This window comes from Apteryx rowi, unplaced genomic scaffold, assembly GCF_003343035.1.
Source record: "Apteryx rowi isolate R43461 unplaced genomic scaffold, aptRow1 scaffold_209, whole genome shotgun sequence".
Classification (NCBI taxonomy): Eukaryota; Metazoa; Chordata; class Aves; order Apterygiformes; family Apterygidae; genus Apteryx; species Apteryx rowi.
Genome location: NW_020448408.1, coordinates 1000260 through 1028192, shown reverse-complemented (window position 1 = coordinate 1028192; position 27933 = coordinate 1000260). Strand labels below are relative to the sequence as shown.

The following is a 27933-nucleotide window of genomic DNA, read 5'->3' as shown; positions in this document are numbered from 1 at the left end:
TTTCTACTCACCTGTTATCAACGAACTATTCAGCTAGCTTCTTCCTACCCAGATAGACATCAGATGGAGATTTTTTTTTTTTCTGTATTTGAATGAACTGATACATCTTAGCAATTCATGGTTTGAATTTGCTTTCCGCAGAGGTCGTTTTTGCCTTCTGTCCTGAGATCAAGATCATTTAGGGTGTTGTGCTGACAGCCCTAACGGATCTAATTGGTTTGCTCTGATGCTGTTGTAATCCACTTTTTCTGTCCAAATACAGACTTAAAGTGCAGTGGGTTCACTGTGACTCATAATCATCAAGGTTTAAAGGTTTTTCAGCCATTAGGTTTTATAGTGGCTGGTTTGTCCCCGTAAGCTGTTAGACATATATCTCGCATGCAGAAATTAAATGATCAGAGAGTAGTACCTAGGCTGTGGGACTGTCTAAGGGAAGGCTTGATCTCTTGACAGTCAATACCTGGCATTTTCTCTTTTGGTAGCTTTCCTTCTAGGCAAGTAACTATTTTGCAGCTCCTCAGATCTTTGTCCAGTTGTCTGGATATGTTTTGTTGAAGGGCTTCTTGCGTATCTTAAGCTGGTGCTCCAGTTCCATGTGGCTTGATCCAGCGAAGGCTCAAAGGGTCTGCAGTAACTGCACCCCAAAAATACTCCCACAAACAGTCTGGAGTATAAAAAGCTGCAGCTGCTCAGCAGCTGGGTACTATGCTGCTGCAAATACCTAGTCATGGTTCATTGTTACCTTGGTCACCAAAGAACCATTCTGTTGGTTTATAGTTGCTTCTTGAATGCTGTATAGAAGTCATAAAACTTTTTTAGTAAGAGTGTTGCTTTCAACCTAATTTTATCACATAGTTTATTTAGAACTGTATAATATACTTTCTGCATGTAATTATTTATTCTGATTAGTACTGGTATTAACTATTTTACTGTGCATTACTTCCTACAGTCTTTGTAGGAGTGATAAAATAGATATTAAAAGTTGTGTGTAAGGAGTTAAGCAGATGTACAAGATGAATTTATTAAACACAGTAAGCAATATGATATTGTTACTGTTAAGCTCTTGTTCTTTTTATACCTTTTCCTCCATACTGCTTGTTTGCATTTCTCCATTGAATTTGTATTATTAGGTTGCAGTGGTTTTTGTTGTGGAGTTGTTTGGGTTTTGTTTTTTTTCCTAGAGAGGAAGGTAWGCCTTCAGTCCATGGGAGAAGGTCAGAGGTGTGTGAAGGATCTCACTCCTCCCCCTCAATATATTGCTGAATGTGGCTTAGGTCAATGGTACTGTCTGCTTCTCCACAGCTCTGACTTATTGTAGCAGCTGCTCTGAAAGCTTAACTCAAAGTTGTTACTTTTTTTCCTTTTTTTTCCATAATTATCCACAGTATGTTGCCCTGCTTTGCTTCTTTCTGTTTCATTTTGGTTAATTTTACGGTTTGTAATCCTGCTTATGTCAYGTACATTTGTTAGCAGGAAGTTTAATACACTTTTTGTGAAATGTCCTTAGGATACCTTCTCCTCCACCTCCAGCCAGAAGTCTGGAATTTTTTTTCCCTACTTAGAAACTTAAAAAGTTAAATAAGGAATATGATTGTTAAGCATGTGATACCCATGCTTAAAGCACTTATCTTTTTTCTTATTTTGAAGGCCRTATAGTTAAGTAGAAGTAGTTTTCCAGAAACGCTCAAAATGTTTTAGGATGCTAAAGTATTTTTTAAATTCCTTTTCTATCTCTTTGCAGGTGTATTTGTCAGGCCTTACATCAAAAGGTTTCTGTTTTGGTGACTCACCAGTTGCAATATCTCCGTGCTGCAACTCAGATTCTAATCTTAAAAGATGTAAGTGATATCAGTATCTATTCTTTAAGTCTGATATACTTTCTAATAATGTTTTGTAATCTAAGGATGGAAAAATGTATTTACAAGCCAAAAATAAAAGTAGTTTTAACTGCATTTTCTGTCACCTTATGATCATATATGTTTTTAAGGATTAAAGTTATTAATGAAATCAATTGAATTTTCTTAATATATCTTCCCTGAAAAATCTGTTTCTGAATTTTATCATACATATATTTAATCTTATTAATTTTCTTACATGTATTTACTATACTATATTTATATATAATATAGTGTGTGTATATATATATTCTCTGTGTGCGTGTATATATAATATAGTATATATAATATACTGCAAGAGAATTACTTCTATTGAGACCTAAGACTACTTTTACTCTTGTTTTTTATGCTTTTGTATGAATTAGGAAGAACTATGTTGGTTTTGCAACTGGTCCCTTTTTTCGTTAAGGCTGAGAAATGATCACAGATATCTTTGAAACCAGGCAGTCCTTCAGCAAAGCTGGTTCCAAGCTTGGTTGTACCAGATGTTTGAGGGTAGGGGGAAAATGCAAGAATTTCAACAGTTTTTTGAGGTTGGGTGGTGAAGTTCTTTAAATTACTTTTGATGTATCATAAAACTGCAAGAAAGGGCACTAGCCACCTTTTTCCTCCCATTCAGATCACTTTAAAGGTTGCAGTAGTTTTCCAGAGATGAGTTTGGGATGGCTGAGATGTGTGGAGACATTCTGTGTTGCTCCTCATAGAGCTCTGTGAAGACTGAAAAAAAATTAAGCTGTGTTCACCCCTAGCTTTGAGTAATATAAAAAGCCTGATGGTCATGTGCATTGTTCAACAGCTTGTCCGAAAGCTGCGTAGCTAACTGCTGCAGGTTCTCCAAAGTAGTTCTTACTGGCTGTAACTGGGACTTTTGTCATCCCTTTTGTATGCTGCTTGGCCTGGTTAGCTACTGGGGAGAGAGGACTGTTTAGAGACTTAAAAGCTTGTTTCTGCTCTTCTGAATGAGGAACTGATGGTAAGAGGCTTCACCTCAGTTACTGCAGCAGGACTTGGGCTAAGCAACCACAGAATCTAGCACTCATAACCTGTGCAGCAGGGAGAGGGAGGAAAAACTGTCCTTTACAGAAAGTGTATAATGAAGATAATCAAAGCTTATATTAATTGTAGGGTAGAATGGTGGGGAAAGGTACCTATTCAGAGTTCCTGAGATCTGGCATCGACTTTGCTTCCCTTTTGAAAAAAGATGAGGAGGGAGAACAGCCATCAGTTCCAGGCACCCCCAATCTGAAGACCTCAAGGAACCGTACCTTTTCCGAGTCCTCTGTCTGGTCCCAGGGTTCTTCTGTCCACTCACAGAAGGATGGAGCAGTGGAGCAACCACCCGTGAGTGCGCAAAAGAGACTCATCTCAATTGTTGTTTGGCTGGTTTTTAACTTGGACTATGTTAAGGGTTTTCTCTGCTGCATTTGAATTTCAGTGATTATTGGTTTCCATTAGCAGGTGAGAGTTCACCCATAGTGAATCTGCCCAGCTCTGTGCTTGGCTGACAGTCCTACCACCTGGGGTACAGAGGGCAGGCATCCCACAGCTCAGGTTCAGGTTCAGCACCAACTCTCCTGGATCCAGGGATCATTCCTATAGACGTATCCAAAGGCACCACACTGTGCTTCCTATATCCTCACATGGGGTGCTCTAAAGGGCCAGTGCAGCACGTGGTTCAAATGGTTTCTGCRTGTGCATGCAGTGCTGAGCTCAAATTAATACTTCCCCTAAAATCCTGAGCTCTGGGAAGTGCACACAGAGGCTGTGGCTTCATACAGAGTCTGCATTTGAATGGTTGGCACTAACTTATCTGTATGATCATGAGCTGGCCCTGAGGAAGGAACCGTGGGACTCCGCTGCACTGCTTTCCCCAGCTCTCTGGTGCTGAAAATAGCGTGTTTTGTACGATGCCAGCTTGACTTCCTGACACCTTGCTATCTCTTGGTCTGCACTGTGTAAAAGCAGCCGTAACTTTTCTGTACTGGAGCTGGCCTGGAGATGGTGTATCTGTATTCACACAGAACAGTGCAGGAGTTCCGTAACCCTGCTAGACTTGGGCTAGCACTGCATCTGTGGAACAGTTAATCACTGTGTATCCCTGCTGCTTTCCACCTTTATGCTATGGGAGGGGGTGTGTGTGCGCGTGTGTATGTGTGTGTATTTTTTCCTATAATAAACATGAAGATACCAAAAAAAGGCTACTGACTGATTTTCATTCAGCCTTTTGTTTTTTATACCTTTTTGGAAGAATGTTTTTATGACAGAAAGCAGTAATCTAATCTGGTATTATTAATGTCTCAGTGGTGACTCTGCTCTTCTTAAATCCACAAACGGACCAATGTGTGCCAAACTTTTTTTTTTTTTCCCCCCTCCCATCTGACAGCTCTCGTGCTGCTAAAATCAGGATAGGCTTCTCTACTCTTATGGGCAAGTAGGTGGGATTTCTCTCTTCACATCTGAGTCAGGTCTGTTGACTCCACAGCTCTTGTACAGCTGTGTCTGCTGACAGCAAAATCAAGTGTTAAATGTCCACTGAACTGGCACCAGTTTTTCTATCACATGTACTGTAAAAAAACTTCAGAATTTTGTTAATTTGAAAAGCTCTTTTGCCTTCTTTATGCCTATCTTATTTTTTCCTTTTTGGTCTTTCAGTGTCCCCTGTCCATTGTTTGCTTAATATGATTTGTCATTTAGCATTTTACTCATTTTCCCTATTAACAGATGCTTTGTTGTACTTGCAAAGAGGTGATTAAAACTTTGTGACTAATTTCTTACCCTGGGCATGTGTTGATTAAGCTTGATGCATACTTTCAGAAGAGTATTTGCTTTGAATACTTTCCTGAAAATAAAAGGTTAGACATGCTTGCATTGTGAATACTGAAACTTTCCCAAGTCAGGGCCTTAGTTTTCAGAACCCTTATGAGTGATGGCAACGTACAAGAGAAGACCAACTCAGTAAACAGTTAGCAGTATTGTCAGGGCAAATATTTCTGATTGTAAGTGAAGTCACGTTACATGCCTTGATGGAATACAAAATAAAATCCTTGCAATGTCATTTTACAGAGTAGATTTTTCACTATTATTGCACTGAGATTTTTTTTTAAGCCATAGTTCTGATGTTTAAAGTTTTTATGTGCATAATCACTTTATCTCCTTATTTAATTGCTTGCTAATTCTGAACTCTGACTTTCAAGTGACTTAGTTTTGAATCTATAACTGCAAGGTTGACACTCTGTTCTGTGAGGTTTTTTTGTTTGTTTGTTTTTTTAGGTTGAAAATGCACTGGCTGCCCTGCCAGAGGAGAGTCGCTCTGAAGGAAAAATAAACTTTAAAGTTTACAGAAAATATTTCACTGCAGGAGCAAACTACTTTGTAATTTTTATACTTTTACTATTCAATATTTTGGCACAGGTAAGTTGTCTGGAGCCACAAGTAATGAAAGTATTTTGATTTTGTCTTTCTTTAAATATAGTGTATGCTTGTTTCAACTGAAATGTTTGAGAACATGATGTTCTTTTATCTAATAATTGTGTAATATACTCAGTCATGCTTTGTGTATTAACGTGTACTTTTTGTATAGTATTGAGCAGTTTTGTACTGGTCTTTATTCAGCAGTGTTAATATTTTCATTAAGTGATTATTTTACTGGCAGTGCAGCACATGAATTGTAAGCCTGTCTAGTTTTCAGAGATACGGAACAAAATTATAAGGTACAAGAAATAGTCTTAACAAATCTGAAGAAACAACGTTTTTTCAGTTGAGGAGGGCAAAGAGGTTGACTGGATATGGGAGGATAGATTCTGGCAGAAGTGTTGAAAGAAAAACTCTTTTGCTGCTGGTAGCTTATGAAGAGGACTAGAAGGAAGGTCACTGTTTAACAGATTAAGAAAGTAAGGAGGAAGGTAGGGAAATATGCTGTGTGTGATGCAGAGTGTAGCAGATACCTAAGTTTTTTTGTTGTTGTTGTTGTTTTTTGTTTTTAACAAGCAAAAAGGTTTTGAAAATTATTGAAAGAAATGGCCAGCTAAGGAAGCTGTGTGAAGATAGCTTATTGCCTTTTTCTCTGTTTCCTGATGAGAAAGCTCAAACTCATTTCATGGAAATGRTTGCTGGTCTTGGCTTTAAAATAGTGTGTGTATATATGTGTGTATGTATTGAGACACATTACTTCCTTTCTGATTGTCCTTGAATCGAGGCTTTTGAAAAGATCACTGAGCATGATCAAATGTTTGCAGTAGACCATCCAGAATTTTAATTCAATTGAACACAGGTTTATTTTGAGATAAATAACCCTATTACAAGTTTAGAGTCACCTCTGGGCACAGAAGGAAAGTGGCAATACAGTTTCTTTTCTTCTTTCTCCTCCCTCCTCCTTCAACTCTGTTTCTAATAATTATCTCCCATAAACACAAATTTCTGGACTGGTAACATCAGAAAGTTTGCTAATCAAARAGCATTTTGGAATATCTCTAGTAGTAAATATAGGAACTGAAAAAATGGATTCTTTAATGTGCAATTAATATATGTTAGGGAAAGCTACTATATTTTGTTTGCTTAATTGTATTGCTTTCCTTTAGTTCTCTATCAAGTAAGGTAATTCAAGGTAACTTCTTTCTTTGTAGAGGGTTCTAATGCACTTTCTAATGTGCTTTGCAAATTGCTGCTGGTCTTGAAAGACTGGATGGCATACTTTTCTGAATATGCGATGTTTTCCCAGAGAACATAAAAGAATAGCTAAGGAAATTTAATTTTCTAATGTTTTTAATTTTTGTAGGATGATTCTTGTTTTTGTGTTTGTTTTTTTTTTTACTCAAGGTGGCATATGTGCTCCAGGATTGGTGGCTTTCTTACTGGTAAGTTAATGATAATAACCGCTCAGCTATTTCTGCCTTTTCAGTCAAGTGCTTTTTGTCTAATAGAAATCAGTGCTATATAGGTAGGAGAGAAAAACTTGCTATGGGAAACTTCAGCATTTGTTCAGCTTTCTTTTCTGATCTCCTCTTATTTTATCTGTGTGAAAAATTTCAACTTTTATGGTGAAGTCTGATAGCTTCTCCTCGCAGTGTGATCCATGACAGCATCAAGTACATGTGATCCTTTAAGCTAAAGGTCTCAGCAGAGTTAAATCTAGTAGAAGTTAGATGTGTGTATGTGTGARTATTTGCAAAAGGTGATTTGATGATCGTTATCTTTTGTATGCATTTCCACAGGGCAAATAATCAAGAGAAGTTGAATGTCACAACAAATGGAAATAATGGAGTAAATGAGACTGAACATCTAGACCTTAACTTTTATTTAGAAATATATGCAGGTAATTACACACACACATATGTGTTTGTGTATGTATATAGTTTATATTAAAAAGCTATTATTTGACTTATTATAACAGGCAGCTTTGTGGAGTGCACAGCAATGGCAGTGTGGGGAAACGGGATTCTGAGCAGTGACTGAGTAATGTCTTAACAGATTAACAGCCTGAGCCTTGTTTCCTGACTAAATTAATTGGAATAATTAAAGAAAAAAATCTAACAGAAAAAATAGGTTGAATGCAGAGTCTTAATTTGCTTTGCCTGGATTTTTAGAAAGTAAACTAGGAATTGAGTATTCAAAAAGTCAGTCACTGTAAGCTTGTGGTTATTGTCTATACCAATAGGTCGTTCAGCTAAATCTTCAGTCATTATATGGATGTGCAAGAGGGATTAGAAATTGATCCTCATTCTGCAATTCAGTGTTCCAGTTTTTTTATATAATATACTGCTGTTTTAAAACTTGGCATGGCCATATTCCTTCTGAAGTACCATAACAAAAGAACCAATTTTTAAAGTAAATCCTAGATAAGTATGCAAATCAAGATTAAAAAAAAAAATTTAATATATTTCAGTAGGACTTAGATAGATATATGCCTCTGAATATCCCAGAAAGGGCATCAATCTTTATCCTCAGACATCGAAACATCTTAAAATACTATTCTGAAGGATAGTAAAAATGAGCATAGAAAAATAATGTGTAGAAATATGCTTTCTCTCAGATCCTAGCTGTTTAGCACTTAACTTCTAGTTATTTACAGGTTTGTATGCATAGTAATTTCTTGATGGAGATTTTTGATAGATCTGAGCAAACAGTGGAGTGCCAGAAGAATATGCACTGAGAGGACAGGTCTTTTTTATTTATTACTTTTCTTATTTATTTTGTTTATGTTTATATATATATTTTTAATGAGAATCCATGTGACCTAGGCACTTGACAGAAAACATTGTGCTGTCCTGAGAAACAACAATTTAGGAGCCAGATAATCTCAATTCTTATTTGCTCTGTGTAATATCTTATTTTGTGAGCAGTTCCAGTGGATTGCACAGTATGATTAAGGATGGTAAACTTGGGCTTCTCTGGCTGTATAACCTAAACCGTATTACAGAAAATTTTATACTTTAAGGCAAATTTTGTTTTAGATAACAGAACAGCAGAAGTTAACCCAGTACTGAAATAATTAGATGGCTCAATGATATAATTGCATTAATTGAACAGAAAGCAATGATTTGCTTACAGAAAGTTGTAAGTCGAGCTGAAAAACAGTTGCAAAAAGGTTGTTAATTTCATATATGTAGTACATAATTATGTAACTTACCCTTTTCTATAGCTTCTGAAACTGTATAAAATAATTTAGTATTTTCATTTCTGATCCTTGGTGTTTGAAAAAATCACCATGGTAGTTCCTTCCTAGTCTTTGTTCTTTTTGTAAGATAAAGATTTGGAAGAGTAAAAAAATTCCGTTACGGGAATCCCCGTTGGCCAGAACTGAGGTACAGCTTCTACACCTTTCTGTGAAGGGAGCCTGCCAAGAGCCCTAGTCCSTCTAGTACGGAGGAGATAAGCTTGTAAATATGGAAAACAAAAACCTTCTGCCTGAGGCAGGCTGGATAAAAGACTTGAAAGGAAGTCTCATTCTTCCCCCTTCTCCCCACCACTAGGTCTTTTCAGGTGATTCATTCACTCTGGTTGTGCCAGCAGCTTCCAGTGATTTCCAAGACTGAAGCTGTGCAGAAGTGCAGGGTTCCCAGGAACGTTTTCCTCTCCTCCTATCACTCCCACAGGCTGCTTTTAGGCTTGGGCTCTGCCATAGCCCCCTTCCTTGATACCTCTTCTGCTCCTTTTCTGCCCGACCTGGCTTTCCTGCTTGGGTATATCCAGTTGCTCTTGGAGAATTTGGTTTCTTCTCCCTGACTCAAAACGCAGCAGTTGGGACAAGGCAAACAGGCTCCCATTCCAGTTGCACTGCCACATTATTTTTTCATGAAAAACAGCACTATGCAGAACCTAGGCAATAAACTCTGAGCAGGCAAGTGGAGTGGTTATCCCTTTTCTTGCATTGTGGGAGGATACAGCAGTGTAGGCTATTAAACAGGATGGTATAACTGATTGACCTAACTGCATCATGTCATTTAAAACTTCACTCTTTCCCACTGTTACCATAGGAGTACCTGAATTGCGTCCAGTTTTTCCCTGTCCTTACAATAAGCAATGTTTGTGTTGATAGTGAGGATGTAGTTTAAAGGTATTCTCAAGTCCGTGCAGCCTGAGCATCTGGGCCAGTGGTATCTAAGCTTGGTTTCTGGAGCTCCTGGAGCATGCCTTTCACCGGCTCGGAACTTGCGCAGGCATGTTGCAGGTCACAAACATAGGAAGCGGACCAGCAGCAGTCTTATCGTTCTTCGTTGATGTCTTTTGACCTTTAGCACCCCTGTCTTGTAAGCAGAGAGGTGCCTGAAAGAAAGACTAACAGTCTGCAGACCAATTCCCTAGAAGGGCTCCGTTTCACATGGCGTAAAGAATGCATCTTATACTGTGTTAAAGAAATACCCATAATTTAAATGGTTTGATGTGGTTTGTAAGGTGAAGAATAACATGAGTAGTTTGGGCTGACTGAGAATAACTCAGGATTGGCTTTAAATAGCCACATGTGTATTACTTGGTTAATACCTGCTGGCAAATACTGAGTATTCGCAGTGACCTCTGCAAACCACAGTTACGCATGACACTGTGAAATGCATTTCTTCACAGAACTGGTACTTGGAGGGTTTTAATACAGATTTATTTTATGGGGTAACAGATATTTTCTGTATTTTTATAAAGTACTGATTCTTTATAAAAGAAAAAGAGAAATTGTTTAAATTGGTAATATGAGAGTAACTGAAGCTATTAACAAATATAAGGTGTCTATGTTCTGCACTCAGTCTGAGTCCTTAGGCTTAAGTTTGGACTCTTGCTGTACACAGAAAGCAACAAAGTTAGTTTTTAGTTCAGTTTTATTTTGAAACTCTTTTTCTTGTGAAAGATGCCTATCTCTATGTATTCTCTGACCATATCTTTTTAATTTCAGGTTTAACAGTGGCTACAATACTCTTTGGCATAATAAGAAGTCTTCTGGTTTTTCAAGTTCTTGTTAATTCTGGCCAGACTTTGCACAACAAAATGTTTCAGTCCATTTTGAAAGCTCCTGTGTTGTTTTTTGACAGAAATCCTATAGGTGAGTTTAATAGTCAAAACCCTTCCATATAATGTACCTCATTAATTATGTTAAATATACTATTTTTGAACAGTTCTGAAATTATAGTATTTTTGTACAATTGTGTTTTTTTGCTTCTTTAATTAAAGTCYTCACATTTAGTAGTGTGGTGTTTTAAATTGGAAAGTCAGAATATCAAATGCTTATTGTAAATTAATCTTACTCTTTTCAAATGCAGTCTAAGGTAAATGAATGAACTGTGGCTTTGGTCTGTACATCAAACCTGCCAGTTGCATTGCTAATGATCTAGTTCAGTTACACAAGTCTCTCTTTTCTGTGTTGTGCTTTTATCTGAAAAGCTGACCCCAAAAGTTATTTGTTCTTTTTAAAAATAATTTTAAGTAAGGGTGGTAATTCGGAGTTGTGGAGAAACTCTGTAGTTTGCCATCCTTTGAGAATGGACAAAAACATAAAGCATGCAATTTAAAACTGTAATCTGTATCCTTAGTTATCAAAGAGAAAGGAAAGGGATAATTTGAAGCAGAGTGAAGAGTGAGGAAGTTGGGTAGTACTGATTTAATAGCCATTGGTGTATGAGAAACAGAAATCTGATGGCCCTTTTGGTCTTCATTCTCTTGAAGAAAAGTAACAGTTTTTTTCACTCAGTTGCAGAAGTTGTTTTATAATCATAAGGCTGTATGGGGATGGCTTTTCTGTTTCAGAGAAATTACTAATATTTTTAGAAAAAATATTCATGTGGAGAAAAGGTCTGGATCCATAATATGATAAATGGAACGTGTACAATTTCTACTACTTTTTTTTTCTTTTATTCTACAACGGCATAAGTCTAAGGCCATGTTATGATGGTCTGCTTGTGCTGTGAGTATGTGGTAATTTAAAATGAAGGCCACTGCAAAGGATTAGAAGTGAAACTCTAAACTCAGGAGACAGGTTAGTGGAGAGCTAATGAGTGTTATGCATCACAAGAAATTGTAGTACTGACTAATGGGGGTCGTTGTCAGGTAGGCAAGCTTTTTCCTTTTCTCTTTTCTTTTATATGCCGCAGTTGCAGTTACCTTATTTTTGAGGGAATACATAGCCGTCTTGTAAGAATGTTCATAGTTTGGCTGATTATAACAAACTAATTCATAACAATAGAGTAAACATGAGGGGCAATATAGAGGAATACATAATTACTTACCTTGTATCACACTGTAAGCCTAAATTAGCAGTGCTTTGTAAAAGAGTGACTTTCATAAAACCTGCCTATTGCTGCTATTCACACGCTGTCATGGCTTACAAATGTGTACTCCCATTTATCAGCAGCTGTTTTATAATAAAAGCTTAACTTTGGTGTGTATATGTTTCTCTTTCTTCATCTTTCTTTTGCTCATGGTAGTCTGCAAAGGCACTCCTGTTCAGACGTTTTATACATCTTTAAAAAAGGAAAAAAGAAAAGGAAGAAGATGTGAAACTCTTGATGCTCTTATTCAGAACTGCAGTGTGTAGTAATTCTGAAATTCAGTTTTGAACATCTTTTTTTTTAAACAGCTGATTTTGGCTTTTTTTTTTTTAACTGTATATGCATCTGATTTTAGAACTTCATTCTGAAGATGCCTTTTTTGCTGTACTAATGACTTCTACATTGGGATGAGGTTGGTTCAAGTAAAAGAAGTCTTCATTTTTTGTAAAGAGGTGCTTTACTTTGAAAGAGATATTGAAAAACAATTGTTCAAGTCTCATTTTTGTAGTGTTGTCATTGTAATATCCAAGCCAAGCTACTAGTTATCATATCCCATATTAGCATAGCTGAGATTGTAGTGACAAAAACAGTGATAGATTTGTCATTTAAGCATCCAGTGCATTCTCAATATGTGTTAAGTTTCTAAGACCATAGCAGAAGTGATTTCGAACTGACCTTATCTTTTGCTGTTTGAATTTTCCAAAAAATAAGCAGCAATAAAAAATGCGACAGACAGTACTTTGAACACACAGTGATCTATGTTCCAAAGTCTAGGAAGGAGACTTAAATAAATAGAAGTCCCAAGCACTCAGTAGTTCTTATTGGATAAACAGACTAATGAGCAGCATCAGGGAGTTGACATTAGGAAATGGAAATATATGGTGAATCATGACATGTCTGTCARCTCCCAACAGTGCAGATGAATCAGTCATGGTGATAAAGGAAATGAATTCTCTTTAAAAAAAAAAAAAAAAAAAAAAGAATCAGCTTCGATATGAGACCAAACCTCTCTTTATATATTGTGTTAGCAATATATAGGGAAGGGAAGGTTGTAAAGGGAATGGTAATGAGCATCTTACCCAAATCATACAAGAATTTGAATGTATTTTTGCGAACTTAGGTGATCTAGAGTAGAAGCAGGAGGGGAATATGAAGACCCCTCCCCTTTCTCCATTCCCACTCAAAAATGTTTTATGTACAGATTTCACCTTTCTGTAATTTGGCACATATGTAAAAATAGAGTTAGACGTTACTGCCATATTAACCATGTTAATAAACAACTGTCTCTTTTTTTAAGGACTTAACCTAACCCTGTTGAATGGATTTTCTTAAGTAATTAAAGTATTTTGTATTATCCATCATTCTAAAAGAATGATCAGATGTTTAGGACTGAAATTCAGATTTAGCAACAGATACCTACACAGCACCAATTAATAGTGAAAACTTGATGGAAAGTGATAGATTATGTGGTTGTATCTTAGGGATTACTGCATTTTACTTGTCTGCATTTGTTAACAGAGCTTGTTTACTACTTTGGAATGTATGAGTTGACCCTTTCTTCTCCAGCTTCCTTTGCTCTTCTATCCACATTGCAGTAAGGGGATTGCATGCATGTCAAGTTATATATACGGAGGAAAATGTGGATGTTTTCTGCTTCATGGTGAATGCTTCATACATTCTGCTTCATCTGTTCACGTGCAGGAATGAAGGAGTTGATTTCTGTGCAAGTCTAGCACAAGAGGGCAGCATGATCTGTTTTATCCCAGTCCAGCTTGTTAGACAGATAACATAATGTATCTGTAATATTTTTGGAGATGRTATTTGAGGAGTGAATTTCCAATCTCTACACCGAGCAATAGTAACGTGGTTCTGTTCAGTTATCTTCATTATCTGCAAATATAATATTTTGTCTGAGTATTTTACACTGTAAGTGTTTCATCTTCATGTAACTTTTGAGTTCAGGAACTTTGTTGGCTTTGTAATTAGTTGCCGAAAGAGTCAGATAACCCTATAGAGTCAGTTGCTTTGGCCCAGTCAAGGAGACCTGCAGCCATTATTCCTTTAATTTCTTTTCCAAGATGTTTGTAACATTTCAAAACAAATTTGATAGAAAGCTAGTTTAAAGGGAGAAGGGCTTCAGCAGTGATGATGGTTAAACTGGGAGTTCCCTTTTYTGAAATTAGTTTCTTGATAGTCTAGGAGATGCTAGTTTTGACCGGCTTCAGGATTTGATTCAAGATTACTTGCTTAGATTGTAGATAAATTGTTCTTTTTCTGGGATTTGGTGGCAGAGATTTCTTTAGAGAAGGAATGCTAATATGTGACTGCATCACTTCCAGTAATGGTACTTTTTGTGGATATTGTGTGTAATTTTGAATTACATTGAGTTTAGGAAACTGAAACCTGCTGCTGCTGTGCTGATAGGTGCTGTAAGAATGAATGAATGATAAGCATGAATTTGTTCAGAAAAATAGGAGTCGGTTCCCCCTCCAGAGATCTGTCTAAAATTCAGATTGAACCAGAACCACTACACTACAGAAACACACACGAAAATCTTAACTCATTTTTCTTTTTTTAATTGTGCCTCTCAAAACTCTTGAGTCTGATAATTCATAGGAGGAGGATAAATATTTTGGCAGACATTACAGCCATCCTAGAGATAGAAAGCACCCAATTGTGTGACAGTTTTCCTCCACCTGYTAAATTAGTGGCTTATTTGCACAAATGCTTTGTGGAAGCTGTAAATAAACATTGATCTCTTTGGGTGCTTACCCAAACATTGAGGTTTGACCAGGCTATAAGAAAAATGTTCTCTTGTCTTGGCAGCCAGAAATGACATGCAAAATTGATAGCTAATAGTAGCATATAAAAGCGAACTGTTAACTATTAAAAGGGAGATAAAAATGTGAAACAAACTCTACAGTACAGCATCACTTTTGTTTTTCTTTAAGGCATGGGGATTTTAATTATGGTGTTCATAAGTCAAGTGTTGAAACACCTATAATGCGACRGAGAAAGTTCCTTTATAGGATTAAAAGCATGTTCATCAATACACAAGTGTCTATCTGCATTTTATCTGACAGAAGCATCAGATGGGCAATGTTGTCAAAGTATTTAAACCATATAATATTTGCAACAAATACGATATTTCAGCAGTCTGAAAATTACAGTGCTGATAATGAGGTTGTTTAAATTATAGCTCTATCAGTTGAATAGTGAAACTGCTCTAGTTGGTGTACATTAATATATGCTTGTTCACACAAGTTATTCTGCTGAACAAGTAGCATGTTTGAACAAGAAATACTGGTCTTAAACCCTGTGATTTACAGTAGGTGGTGTTTTGGCATATCATACAGTTAACAAGGCAAAGCTTCATGTTAAAATATTTCATTTGTAGTCTCATTCATCACCGATATAAATATTCAGCAGTGATGCCAGAAAATGGATTGTATTCCTATTTGACTCAGCGACTCAATTGCTTGCTTTCTTCTGAAACAAGATCTGTGCTATCCTTTTGATGCAGTTTTCAGGTATTTTCCTTGTGGTCAAGATGAATTCTGASGGATTGAGAGAAARGATACGAGCTTATTTGTTAGCCTTCATGTTCCCTTAAACTAATACAAAAAGTATGTTGTCCTTAAGTAGGGAAGGCTTTATTTTTGACTTTCTATGCCAAGTTCGGAAACCTCTTCAYGTGTACACAGGTTTGTTAGTTTATGTTGAAAAGAAGTCCCTACAGACAGCCTTTTGTTGTAAAATAAGAATGCATTCTCTGTTCCGTGTTGGTAATCACTTGCATTTGTTGTTAGTTAGATGGCAACACAATAGATTCCATCAATCACCGAGATCCTTAGCAACCACAGAACATGCTAAATATTATGTTTGGGTGTTTGAGTGGAACAGCTCGTCACTAAAGTAGGTGTGGTAATTAAAACCTGTTGGGTTGCTACATGTGTTTAAAAAAATCCTTAATATTTCTTTTCATGTAACAATGGCTACATGTACTTTAAACCTTATCAGGGCGTGATTATTAAATGGTATTTTGTGGGAGTTGCTCGTTTACTGCTAGTATTATCATAGCTTTTGTTAAGAGTTTAAATAGCCTTACACTTCCATGTATTTTATCGCTATTGTGATTTTCGTCAGGAACCTTTATAAAGCTGATTACTGTAGGAGTAGTCTTTAAAGTTAGTAAATAGTACTCTGGAGTTTTGTTTCCATTTATTATCTATTAGCATAACTCAATTCAACTCCATCCTTATTTTTCTTTGCAATAATAATTGAATGAAACTTGCCCATAAACTGATGAGACAAGCCCATTACATTTTCGGTTCACCCAAGTCAGTGCTCACCCTATTTACACTTAATATGTGGGATAAAATTAAAAGGTTTACAAAAGCTGTTTGTAGGTGGGGCAGTGCATTATTTGATACAGGAATAGTGTGAAACTTGTACTGACAACCACTTCCAAGTGCAATCTCCTGCTTTCCTGGCACAAGATTTCAAGTCCTTTAACAGAAATTTTCTATCTTTCTCACATTAAGACCCCCCTGGCAGGGAAAATGGCCTGCGGTGAAACTCATTTCTGACTGTATGCTGACCTGCCAAGATACTACAATTCCAGGTTTTCCTTTGCTAAAGCAACCACAAAGAGAGCTGCTCCTGCTCTACCTCGACCAAATGCAGAGTAGGCAGAGAGGAGTTGACAGAGATAAAGACATCTAATTAAAAGTATTGGTTTTATAAGACTGAACAAAAGTAATTCAGGAACGTGGCAAGGGTAGCAGAAATAAAAAAAAAAAAAAAAAAAAAAAAAGGAAAAAAAAAAAAAAAAAAAAAAAAAAAAAAAAAAAAAAAAAAAAAAAAGGAGTTATGTTTCAGTGTCACATAGATGACAGGAGATCTGTGACAAGCAGGAAGAAAATACTGGTCTGAGACACTTGGAAAACAGAGGGACAGACCGCAATAATATCAGTGAAGAACTGTGAGGGGTTGAAAAGAATGCCTGGCTGATGTGGTGATGCTACTGCAAGTGAGCTTTTGGAGATTACCTGAAAGATGGAGTTTGTCTTTGCTAATGATTAAATATATACTTGTTTACTGTTTTTCATCTGCTTAAAAACTGTGGGATGCTGCTATGTTTGCTGTAAATAGTGGAGGCTGGAAGCTGCACATGGAAAGGGCCTTCTTTCTTGCTGTTTATGAATAGCAATTCTGAGTGGGAAATGAAAATTTTGAGGGATGAGGAAAAAGGTCTCAAAAAATTCTCCGTTTTCATTGTCTTGGAAAAAAGTATAAGCATCCCCCAAAAAGTTATTTTGGGGAAGAGCAGGGCAGGGATAACAAATAGCCAAGTGTTTAGAGCATGTTACGTGGAATGTGTGAAAGGAAGTCCCAGTACCCTCACTGGCTGTTTTAATAAGGGTCTTGAACATGTGGCTCGCGCATCCTAGGTGAAAGCCCTGCACATCAGGCAATTGRCTTTTCTGGTCTCTTTCCTGTGCTGTAATCTTCCGTTGTCATCTTGTGGATACACAGACACAGAGTACTGTGGTGTTTGCAGAAAAACCAGCCCATTTTGTGTTTTTTAAGAGTGGCTGTAAATTGCAAGAAAACAGACTATTACAATGCAAACGCATTTCATTAGCTGTATTCTTCTGTTTTATAATGCACAGAAATCTCTCTCCCAGATGATCCTAGGTAATCTGCACTGCAGCATCTGGGTGACTGAATTAGTCTTTTTTTCAGGTTGCCAGCATCTTGCAGATTATCCAACAAGTGAAGATTAGTTTGTGCCTGTGGTGATCTTAGAGAGTGTTTGGAAACAATACAAAACAAAAAGGCACTTCTCGATCCAAAATTAAAATTTTAGTATAGAAAAGAGTGATTCATGTATCTGAATCTGTCTTTTTTGGCTATCCAGAATAAAACTGAATGATAGAACCGAACAAATAAGGGAGTGGGGCGCTCTCTGCCTTTAGAGGTATTGAATCAAGGACTGCTTTAGTGTGCTGTTCAGTTTGAAAATACAAACCTGATAGCCAGAAATAAGTACTAAGCTATTTGCAAAAAGTACAAGACAACATTTACTTGCTTGCTCCAACCTTAGCTTTCCCAGGTTTTCTTTTTGTCCAAATCATTTTGGATAGATTCTTTGTCAGTGGTGTTTTATGTCTTCAGATGAATAAAAACACAGGACCTCCTTCAGGTTTGATTCCTGCCATTGTTTTACACCAAATAACATCATGTTATATTTAAAGGAGGCAGCACTATGATGTCCTGTATAGGTTGACAGCTAGCAGTCCTAAGGTAGCTTTTACATTGTAAAAATGTAGTTATTAAAGCCATACAGGTACTTTAAAATAGTATTAAGCATATGAAGAAAACTTTTCTTGTTTTATTAGTTTCTGGACAATAGTCCTCAAACCAGAATACTGTTATGTAGTGGACATTTATTGCTTATTTTCTTCTTCCAGAAGTAGGTGGCTTGAAACTGGAAACTGTGGGTTCATGAAAGCTTGTTTTAATGTTCATTTAAATTCAACGTAGCTGTTGAATTCTGCTTGAACAGAATATTTAGTTGTGGTTGTCTGTAAGAAGAGGCTGCGGAATGAGGAGACTTCTGTAACATGTAGAGAATCTAAGGCTGTGTTTAGCCATTATTCATCTAAATTCTGAGTAGAGGATTGTTCTCACAGAGCCGCACGCAAAGCTGTTATATGGGATAAAGGTATCAGAGAGTTCACTGATTCGCAGCTGGGTGGTTCAGATTATAAATGTATTGTACACTAATGAGTCTTTTTTTCATGTTGACTTTTGCTTCTGTGGAAGACTTGTGAATAACGACTGACCTGCGGTTCTGCTGTGCTTCTATATTTTGCATGCCTCCATCCTTCCTTGTTCACTAATTCAAAAAGAATATTGATGTCACTAATATGCCTCAAACTTGAGCTTTTAGCATGGGCAACAAGTATGGCATCCAGAAAATCTAAGGAAGACTAAATTAAACTGCTCATAAGTTCATTTCTTTTCTGTCTGCCAACATGTTTCTTGTTAGTTTTCACCTACTATATACCATTATTTATCCTCTGCTTTCTGTGCCTATGAATGCTACTTTTCCATCTCTCCCAATGCCTTTAAGCAGTCTTCTGCATATACTCTGCCCCCTTTCAAACATAAATCTGCACTAACCTATTAGTATTTGGAGACACAGGGCAGAATAATCTGATGGCATGTGGAAGAATGCGAAGGTGAAGATTTGGAATATGGACTTATTGCTAGCAATGATAAGACACAGAAGATGGAGAAGGGACTAGCTGGATAGGTGGCCTAACTCTTCTCCTCCACAGTTTTCTTTTTATCAGATGTGATGAGATTTGTGTGTGGTAAACCTGCTTTTTCTCAATGAAGTTATTGTCTGTTTAATACACAAATGGTGTAACGTAGACTATTGCTAATTCACGTGGGGGCAAACGAAATTCTGCTTTGTGGTAAGCTTCCTTTCATAAGGAATACAAGTTCCTTTGTTCTTGCTTATATTTGCTTTTCAGCATAATTTCATGTTCATCAGTTTGAATATTCACTACCCAAAATAGATACATTTCTAAATCTTCAGAGAAGGTTTCTACATCTCTTTTTTAAGATGTCATAGCTGATTTCTCATACAGAACTACTATTCCACCCTCATACTTCCTAGGACATGCCCATAGGTCAGTAAGTAATTAGTTGCTGGGGACATTTGCTCAGTTTTGCTTTTTCTCTCTCTCTTTTTTTTTTTTAATATGAACATTTAAAGCTATAAATAAAGTTTACAGTACCTCATTTGTCGCGGTCCGCGGGAGTGACGGGAAAGAATCATACGCATTCACAGAATGCAGGTTCAATTCCAACTTTATTCAGCAATTTGCCCACCTTATAGGTGCAGGCATGCGGCGCCTTGACCCTTGATTGGTGGTTCATACAGATTATGTCACAGGTAGCCAATCATGGCACCGATCACGCACGCGGCGGTCATGCCTTGTACCTTGCTACTTATTTAGCAAAACTGTCTAGCCCTTAACCTTGGTTCCCACTGGCTTCTGCTAGTTTRTCTGTACTTTCTCAGGATGTATCATTTCCAGCTGCACCAGTGTCCTTGGGTACGTTTGTCTGAGACTCCTGTTGCTTGCTACTTGCAACTTTCCACCAGTTTAACCCTGTCATGGCCCTCCACACTCATTCATCTTTTCTTCCAGTGTGCTGATTTTATGTTTATAAGATGTCTATCCTCCCTTCCCCCCCAAATCCCAACAGCCAACCAAAAGTAAAAAATTGGTGTTAGACTTCCAGAACATTTCTGGTATTACCTGATTTTAAAAAGGTGCAAGGAAAATAGGTGGTAGATACCTCTAGTCAGGTAATGTTCCTCTACTGTTGGAGAAAAAAATATTTGAAACTCATATAGGACAAAAGATATCTAGAAAAAACTCTGCAAATTGAAGATTATCAGAATTGTGTCATATAGATGATTTCAGTTTTAGAAGCATCATCTTTTTTCCTATTTGAACTAAGAGCATAGAAAGAACATTTTTTCTTAATATTTTTTACAGAAAACTGGTTATACTGGACTTGTTTTAATATTAAGAAATTTAGATAAGGAGCACTTTCAAAATAAAACCAAACTCTAGAGAGAAAAGTGCCTTGAGGTTTTTATGAAACTGACAAGTTTTAATATTCCAAATATGTTAGTGACAATGATCTTTTTTTGTAATTAAGCTACCAGTATGGTTTAGTATTGAATTCAAAGCCATTCATTAAATGCTGCTTATATTTAAAAACCTAAAAATCCCCAAAAGAAACACACGGAAAAACAATCTCAGCATATTTTTAAAAAATTGAGATAAGAAAAAATAAACTCTGCTCCACCTCAATTTAATAACCAGTGTTGCTAGCTACTACTAATGGCTTAAGGAACAGTGTTTAGAAGTGATTGTTCAGAAATAAGTGTTTCTCAGAGATTATGAGGGCTTTTACAGATGATTTTGTTCACCTGCTGAGTATTTGAGAGTGGAAATGCCCAATCTGTCACTTCCAGAAGTATTTGTTTGCTTTAAAACTTAGAAACATTCCTGTGGAAAATTAAGATTTCATTAGTTTTTTTCCCCATCTTAGACACACAGTAAAGCCATACTATGCCATATGCCTACGCCATATGCAGAACGCCATACTAAAGCCATACTTATGTGCTTCTAGCAGAGAAACAAGCATTTTCTGAAATGCAAAATGCTGAGTTACTGAAATGATCCGAGATGTTTTCAACTTGAAATATAGTCCTATGAGGATAGGTTAGTCTGTTAATGTCTTCACTCTCTGCTTTTGCTGTTTGTACCTCTTGGGAGCTGAGAGATTTAAATGCCTATTGACTGCTCTTTATTAATTGTAAAGTAGGCACAGAGATATTTTGAACAGAAATCTTGCATCTTACTTTTTTAATTAAATGTGCAGAAGGAGAATATTGGACCATTCCATGAGGAGATGCAAGAATATTATACCAGCTAGCAACCTAGAGTGTTAGAATTTACAAACTTCTTTGGGTTGTGTCTAAATTACTGCAAGGTAAATGTGATAGCCTTTGGCAAGGAGGAAAAAGACTTGGAAGACCCTTCAAATGCCTTGGATTTGGCATACAGAAATGAATCGTGCATATTTTTCATCTCATCTTTGTAATGGAGTTTGACCAGCAAAATACTTCATTCATCTAAAAGGAGGTGTGATGGGTATAATGCTTACTCCTCAGACCAAATTTGCGTCTTTCTGTGTGTCTCTTTCAGCTGTAATACCAAAAGTAATTCAGAAAGGAAACAGAGCAAAGCAAATAAGGCAGTTATTTTAATTACTGGATTCTAGACTATCCTCAAAGACTCCGATACTTCGATCTCATTCAGTCTTCTGAGTTTCTGTTGATTCTTCCAAATGCTTCAGACTTACTTAGACAAAAGCCCCTTTCTTCACAATTGTCAAATTTCATTGAATCTCAAGTCTTGGTGATAGAACTTAATTGTCAGCAAAATAAGTCTTGGTTTCTGTAAATTGTTTGATCCTCAATTGGTTTAGAAGTGACGATATACTTTCTTTTACAGGGTTTAGATATTGTTTCCATGTGGCATATGGAGCAAAGTTGGATCAGCTAAAGAAATTATTTCAATTGTTTTCTTTCAGGAAAGCTTAGACAAAGAGCTTAGTCTCAGATCCTTTAAAGTTCAAGCATCTGCCACTAGGGGCAAAAATTATTTTCCTCTAGGCATTCATCTTTTATTATAGATTTACTGTGATGCTTCACTTCGTTGATAATCTAATTTAAACCTCRGAGATGAGTCATATCTCCTCAATAGGATTCAAATCTAGTTTAAATTCTCTGATGTCAGAACCTTTCAGTTCTTCCAGGATCTCTTTTCTGAACATAATGGTCCTTGGGGTGTCTGTGTGTGCTGAGGAAAGAATGTGACCCATGCAAGCAGTAGCACTCCAGTGAAATTATTTACAATGTATCTGAAGTTTTGTTCCTAATATTCATTTGGATTTCTGCTTTGGGAAAACTTATGATGGCTTCGCTTCATTCATCCTTATCCTGCCAGGTGGTCCATGTAGACAGACTTCTGCAGGTGTATGGGTGGTACCCCACTGAAGTAAGAAGCCTTCTATAGGGTGGAATAAGCCTGACTGTATGGACTGTGTGCTGTACTAGAGACTTTTGTTTCATAAGTCCAGAATTTTCTATACTAATTGTGATACTACAGTTTTGCAGAAAAATACTTGATTATGAAAGTGTRCAAAACCTTCATGTCAAGACACATTCCAGTCTTCCCTTCTCTGGAAAAAAAGACCCAGTCATCCAGAAAGTCCTAAAAGTCTTTAGAATGATCCAAACACTTCAGCTTCTTGGTATCCTCTTCCTGAACGCATGACCACTGTATAGTTGTCCACTAAGAACTTTAGAAATGAAATGTTCATATTTGGAAGGTGAATTGCTGTTTAAAGAGTTCATCTCTGGAGTCAGTCAAGGACAAAATAGACATTCAGAAAGTTGAGGTGTTGTAAATATGATTCATCTGTGATGAAAAAGTTTATTGGATGCTTTTCATTTGCATTCTAAAATTAAGATACATTTTCAAATCTCTCAGACCCAACATTTTTTCTGTAAATATTATAATTAAATATCTACAATACTAACTTGTTACTGATTAATATTCTGAAATGGTGGTTGGATTATTGACACTTCCTCTAGAAGCTACACTTTTGTTTCTTATATTTTAACAATGTACCCACAAACTAATCCAGGATCAAGTTCCCCGGTCGTGCTATTATATGCAGAGGCAAGAAGAAGCACAAGATTTTCTTCTGTCATTTAATTTCATTATTGTATGTGTATTTTTCCATTTTAWTTTTTCTTTATCAGAGATTTTTTTAATACTTTTTAATGCAGAATAATAAAGCAGTTGTTTTATAACAGCCTTTCTAAACATGACTAGGACCAGACTACGACAGTGATTATTTGCAAAATTTGTAATACTTACTCAAAATACAATTTGCTGTTTAGTTCCATTAGAGGATTTTATAGTGTTTTATACATTAGATTTAGACATCTGAAAACAGACGGGGGTTTTTTCATCATCTTTGTGTTGTTCCTCTAGCTGTCCAGTTCTTTGCAATCATGGAACTTCTTTTCATCCCAATGCATCTGATATAGTTGAACAGATAAACTGATAATAAAACAGGACAATGCTGTGAAAATGGATGACAGAGAGACAAAATGGGCAAATATCAGTTCACTTTTCAGTTATTTAAGACTTAAGACAGAAATGTTTGTTTTGAAGGAAGAAAGAAAACTTGACCAAGAATTTCTCTGCCTGAAGTCTTAATTGACATAAGATCATGTGTGAATGAAATCAAGCTAAGCAGAGTATACACGAAAGTCTAACTTTAGGCACAAGAGGCTATTGCCCCTGCAGTTCTTCTATAGTTAGTGGAGAGAAATATGCTCCTGTAAGAGCAGTGCAAAGCAAGAGATTACTAAGAGGCTCTGTTCTCTAAAGGTGTCTCTCTCAATAGATCGTCTTGCCTTTTATGTCTAAATATAACTTTGCGAGTAGTTTCTATCTATTAAATGACTTATGGTGATGTYGTATATTCCAAATGCATGATGCAATCTCCGTTTTAAGTGACAATGGCATTGTGGCTTCCACTGTTTTAAACTGGGGACTATTTCACTCTCTGATCTCTCCTTTGCTGTAAGCATTTTCCATGTTTTTCAGTGCAAAACACACTTTCTGTTGCTTTTACGGCTCATGCATAGTATTGTAGTTCTGCTGTCTAGATCCTTTTGTCTCTCTACAGTTCCAAAATATTAATTCAGGCACTCTTCTTTTGTTAAGTGTTGCAGCCACCTTCTGTTCAGCCTTCTCGTCATCTGCTTTGTCCCACCTAGTAAGTCAACCTAATAAGCTGCTGCTTAAGTTATTTTTCTGATCCATTGCTTTGACCAAGTGTTCCCTCTCCACTAGCTCAATATACTTTATTCTTCCACACTTCCTAGTCTGTATCTCACCTTGTCAGGCTTCACACCTTGATTGTGCTTGTGATGATATTCTCTTTTGTTAGTTAAGCATGTTGATTTGTGTCCCGGAATTTGTATCATTCCACTGTGAAGCAGAATAGAGGAAGAAATATTGAAGGAAGACGGAGGTGAGAAAAGGGGAATAGATATGCAGTGAAGTAGGGTGATGGAGAAGGTACGTGCAAGCAGCCAATCTGCACAGGGCAAAAATTCAGGTCAATATGTACAAAGCTGTCTGAATATCCGAACATCTCGGATTTGGCAACTTCTGTGACTGTTACTACCAGCTAGTCTTTTGACAGTTCTGCCTTGCAGTTCCTCTCCTGGGCGAGATGGAGAGAAGCCTCTTTCTTGATTTTATGGCCCCAGTGTATTTTGTAGGAGTCTACCAGGAGGTGCAGAAAGGAGTGTGGCTTCATTTGAGCCTTAGCCCTCTTCCTATGCAAAGCTTTTACTTTTTCTGCTCCTGTTAGCTGGAGCTCTTGGCAGACTCCTGTGTTTCTTCTGCCTCCCATCGTCATTTTGCCTGCTTGTCTCTCATGCTTACATCTTTGTAACTTCCTGCTCTCTGTGCAGTAAAGTTCATGCCCAACTGGATCTTCTTCATCTTAAAACCATCTCTCAAGATACGCCAATATTACTGTAACCACAGTACAACTATCAACTGACAATAGTTTAACATAAGGGTGGAGAAACTCATTAATTCTCTGACCCCTTTGTCTTCCCATATTTAAAAAAAAAAAAAGAGAGAGAGATACATCTTGTCTTGCAACTTTATGTTCCAGCTTACTGCTGCATCTTCCCTTTCCTCATTGTTCCTTTTACCGTCAATTGTGATGGTTTCTCTTAACTGACATGACAAACTCTTCAGGGCAGGGCCTGCCACTGGCTAGGTGATAGTCCAGCATGCATCATCATGAGGCTTCAACTCCCACCTTAGATAACATTAATCCTCTTCGGGTGTTTCTGTCATGCAAATAACCGCTGATATCATTCTCAGGAGTCCATTGTTACGGACTGCACTTTTCTATTTTTGCCTGTTTATTTAGGAGTTCATACTGCTGGACAGCTGTAGATCAGTGTTTCTCATTGAGGTCTTTCAGTTGAACAAAGACAAAATAGATTGTAAATCATGTTCACTTTTGCTTGAATGACTGTTCAGTGAAGTCAGTATATACTAATTTTTTTTCCTCCTTGATGCGTGTGAAATTTGTTTATAGAAAAGTGAAGAAATGTTTCTGTTAACATGATTTCTGTTTACCATTCTGGATTTGTTTATTATTATATAAAAGGCATGAAAAAATACAGGGCCATATGAGATTTTTCCTCAATTTTAAGTGATTTATATGTAAACATATGTATTTTAAATAATTTAATGTACATGGGTAAAAGCTTCTAGCATTCAGCTATCCAAAAATCTAGGAGGATGCAATTAGGTTATACTTTTATGTGAACATTAAAAGTTCTTTGTTTTTTATGTATACACTACTGGTGTTTTAGTATAGTCATCTTTTGCAGCTACTTGTTCCTAGTATGATTTTCTTTTTTGTTTTTGAGATGAAGCTGTCTAATAGTTGCCCAGTAGAGGGGGTACAGTACAGGCATATACAATGCAATATAACTTTGCACAATGCTTAGTGTTTAATTTATTAAAATTCTTCTTTTAACATAATGAATCTAATATACAGTAGGGAATAGGTCATATTTTGTTTTTTTTTCTCATTTGAATGTATATTATACCCCACATTTCCATTTCAGTGTTTGTTGTTAATTATAGTTTAGGCTGTAAAGTTTATACTATAGTGATTTTTTTTTCCCTAGTAGCTGATGGCACAAAGAAATGCATTGTCAGACTCTATCTAGATTCCTTTGGATAGCACTTCTTGCTTGAAGAAAATGCTTGGGATGTGGGTGCCGTCAGCTTTTTTGAGACAAAAGATTTTTTGGTTGTTTCTCAGGTGAGATTTGCAAAGTGGAATTTGGTGCCAATCGCAGAACTGAAGAAGAGGTGAAGTCCTTCCTCCTTATACCCTACAGCCCATTCCGCAGGGCAGGATCCAGTCCATGCCCCAAACCAGGCAAAAAAAAAAAGGGGGGGGGATTTGAATCCAGCTGTAGCCTCTCCCATGCTGGTTGCCGTAGCCTTCAGGCAAACACTCATTTGCCTTCTTCTGGTGCCATACTTATTTACTGATTCATACAAAGGGAGAACAGCTTCAACAGGAGAGACTGTAAGAGGCCTACCACAGAATTGCCTGTAGTATAGCAATTACCACACTCTCACGAGAGGTAGGTGACTTAGACTCAGTGCCTGCTCTGTCACTGGAGAAAACAACACATTCCAGCCTTCACCTCTCCTATAAGTGTCCTGACCCCTGGGCTAGGCTATACGTTATAGAAAGGATGACAGATTTCCCACTATCTTTTTCCTTTGTGGTTTTGTGAATGGAACCTAAGTTGTGAATCTAGTTATTTCCAAATTTTCTGTGGTTTTGCTCTTAAGATGTGGTTTAAAATGTCCTAAGTTGAAGCAAAATATTGCTTTAAAAAAAGTGTTGTTTAACACACAGCAGACTTTCAAAGCAAATGCTTTAATTATTTGCACAGCAAACTAAAATAAACACAATTCTAATTTTCTGGTAGTTCTAGCAGAACTTCTCTTGAACTCAATAATAATGAGATTTCACCTGAAACAGGGAAAAAAGCCATTGAAAATTATCTGATGTAATCTGTTGTGAATTCTGGATAGTCAAAACTGGCGTTGCAGTGGCTCTTCTATGGTATGAGTTGCTGAAGAGGAGAAGTATCTCAGGAATCATTAAATGGGTGTTTAATGAATAAAATTTAGAGATAACTTTCCTTACCAAACAACGCACATTTTCCGGAAGAAGAAAGAAGAAAAAGAAACTGAGCCAATGTAACATGGCAAATAGAAGATGAGGCTTTAGAAAATCACAGGATCACAGAATAGTTGAGGTTGGAAGGGATCTCAGGAGATCATCTAGTCCAACCTCCTTGCTCAAGCAGGGTCACCTAGAGCACRTTGYACAGGATYGCGTCCAGGCGGGTTCATATGAATCATATGAAAACATGAAATGCCTCTGCTATTTGAGCTGTCCAAAGACTTTATCCTCAAAATGGATGGACTAGATAGAGGCCAGAAGTCTTATTTGAGCTTTCAGATGGTGCAGTCTGTATAGAATTCTCTTCAAGAAAGAGAGAAAATAGATGGAGGATGTTACAATCATTCTTCTCAATATGAGGGAGGGGATCTGATTATATATGATTGGTAAAGTGTGGGGTAATACTTATTTTCCTGATGATAACTATCACCCAGAGAGCAACTTCAAAACAAGATTTCAGGAGCAAAAGCTTTATCTTCAGTGATGTTCTAATTGGTTATTGTCATCTCAGACTGGAATGATGATTTAGCCCTTCTAACTCCAGTGCCTTTAAAAAAGGAAAGAAAGAAAGGAAAACATTTTAAAAGGAAGCAAATTTAAATTCTCATTCAGGTAACTATCTTAGAAGATGGGACAGTCAGAAAAGCAACAAATATGAACGGATTTGCCTGAGCTTTGTGAGATATTTTCCTGATGTTTTTGGGAAATACAAAATAGGATTCAAAGCTTATTCTGAATCCAGTCTTGGATAAATAGCACAGCAAAACTGCTTTTTGTTGATGGAAAATCCTTACCAA

The 27933-nt window shown here is 36.9% G+C and overlaps 1 protein-coding gene across 6 annotated transcripts in view; it reads left to right on the top strand.

The window, feature by feature from the left end:
* The window catches only part of ABCC4 (ATP binding cassette subfamily C member 4), a 156110-nt gene that overhangs the window by 49582 nt on the left and 78595 nt on the right, over positions 1-27933 (top strand). For all 6 annotated transcript variants that reach the window (XM_026064093.1, XM_026064096.1, XM_026064095.1 and 3 more), the window contains 6 exons: positions 1742-1838; positions 3021-3236; positions 5166-5306; positions 6711-6748; positions 7106-7206; positions 10273-10419. In XM_026064093.1, coding sequence (XP_025919878.1) covers positions 1742-1838; positions 3021-3236; positions 5166-5306; positions 6711-6748; positions 7106-7206; positions 10273-10419 — 740 coding nt within the window. The remainder of the gene's footprint in view (positions 1-1741; positions 1839-3020; positions 3237-5165; positions 5307-6710; positions 6749-7105; positions 7207-10272; positions 10420-27933) is intronic.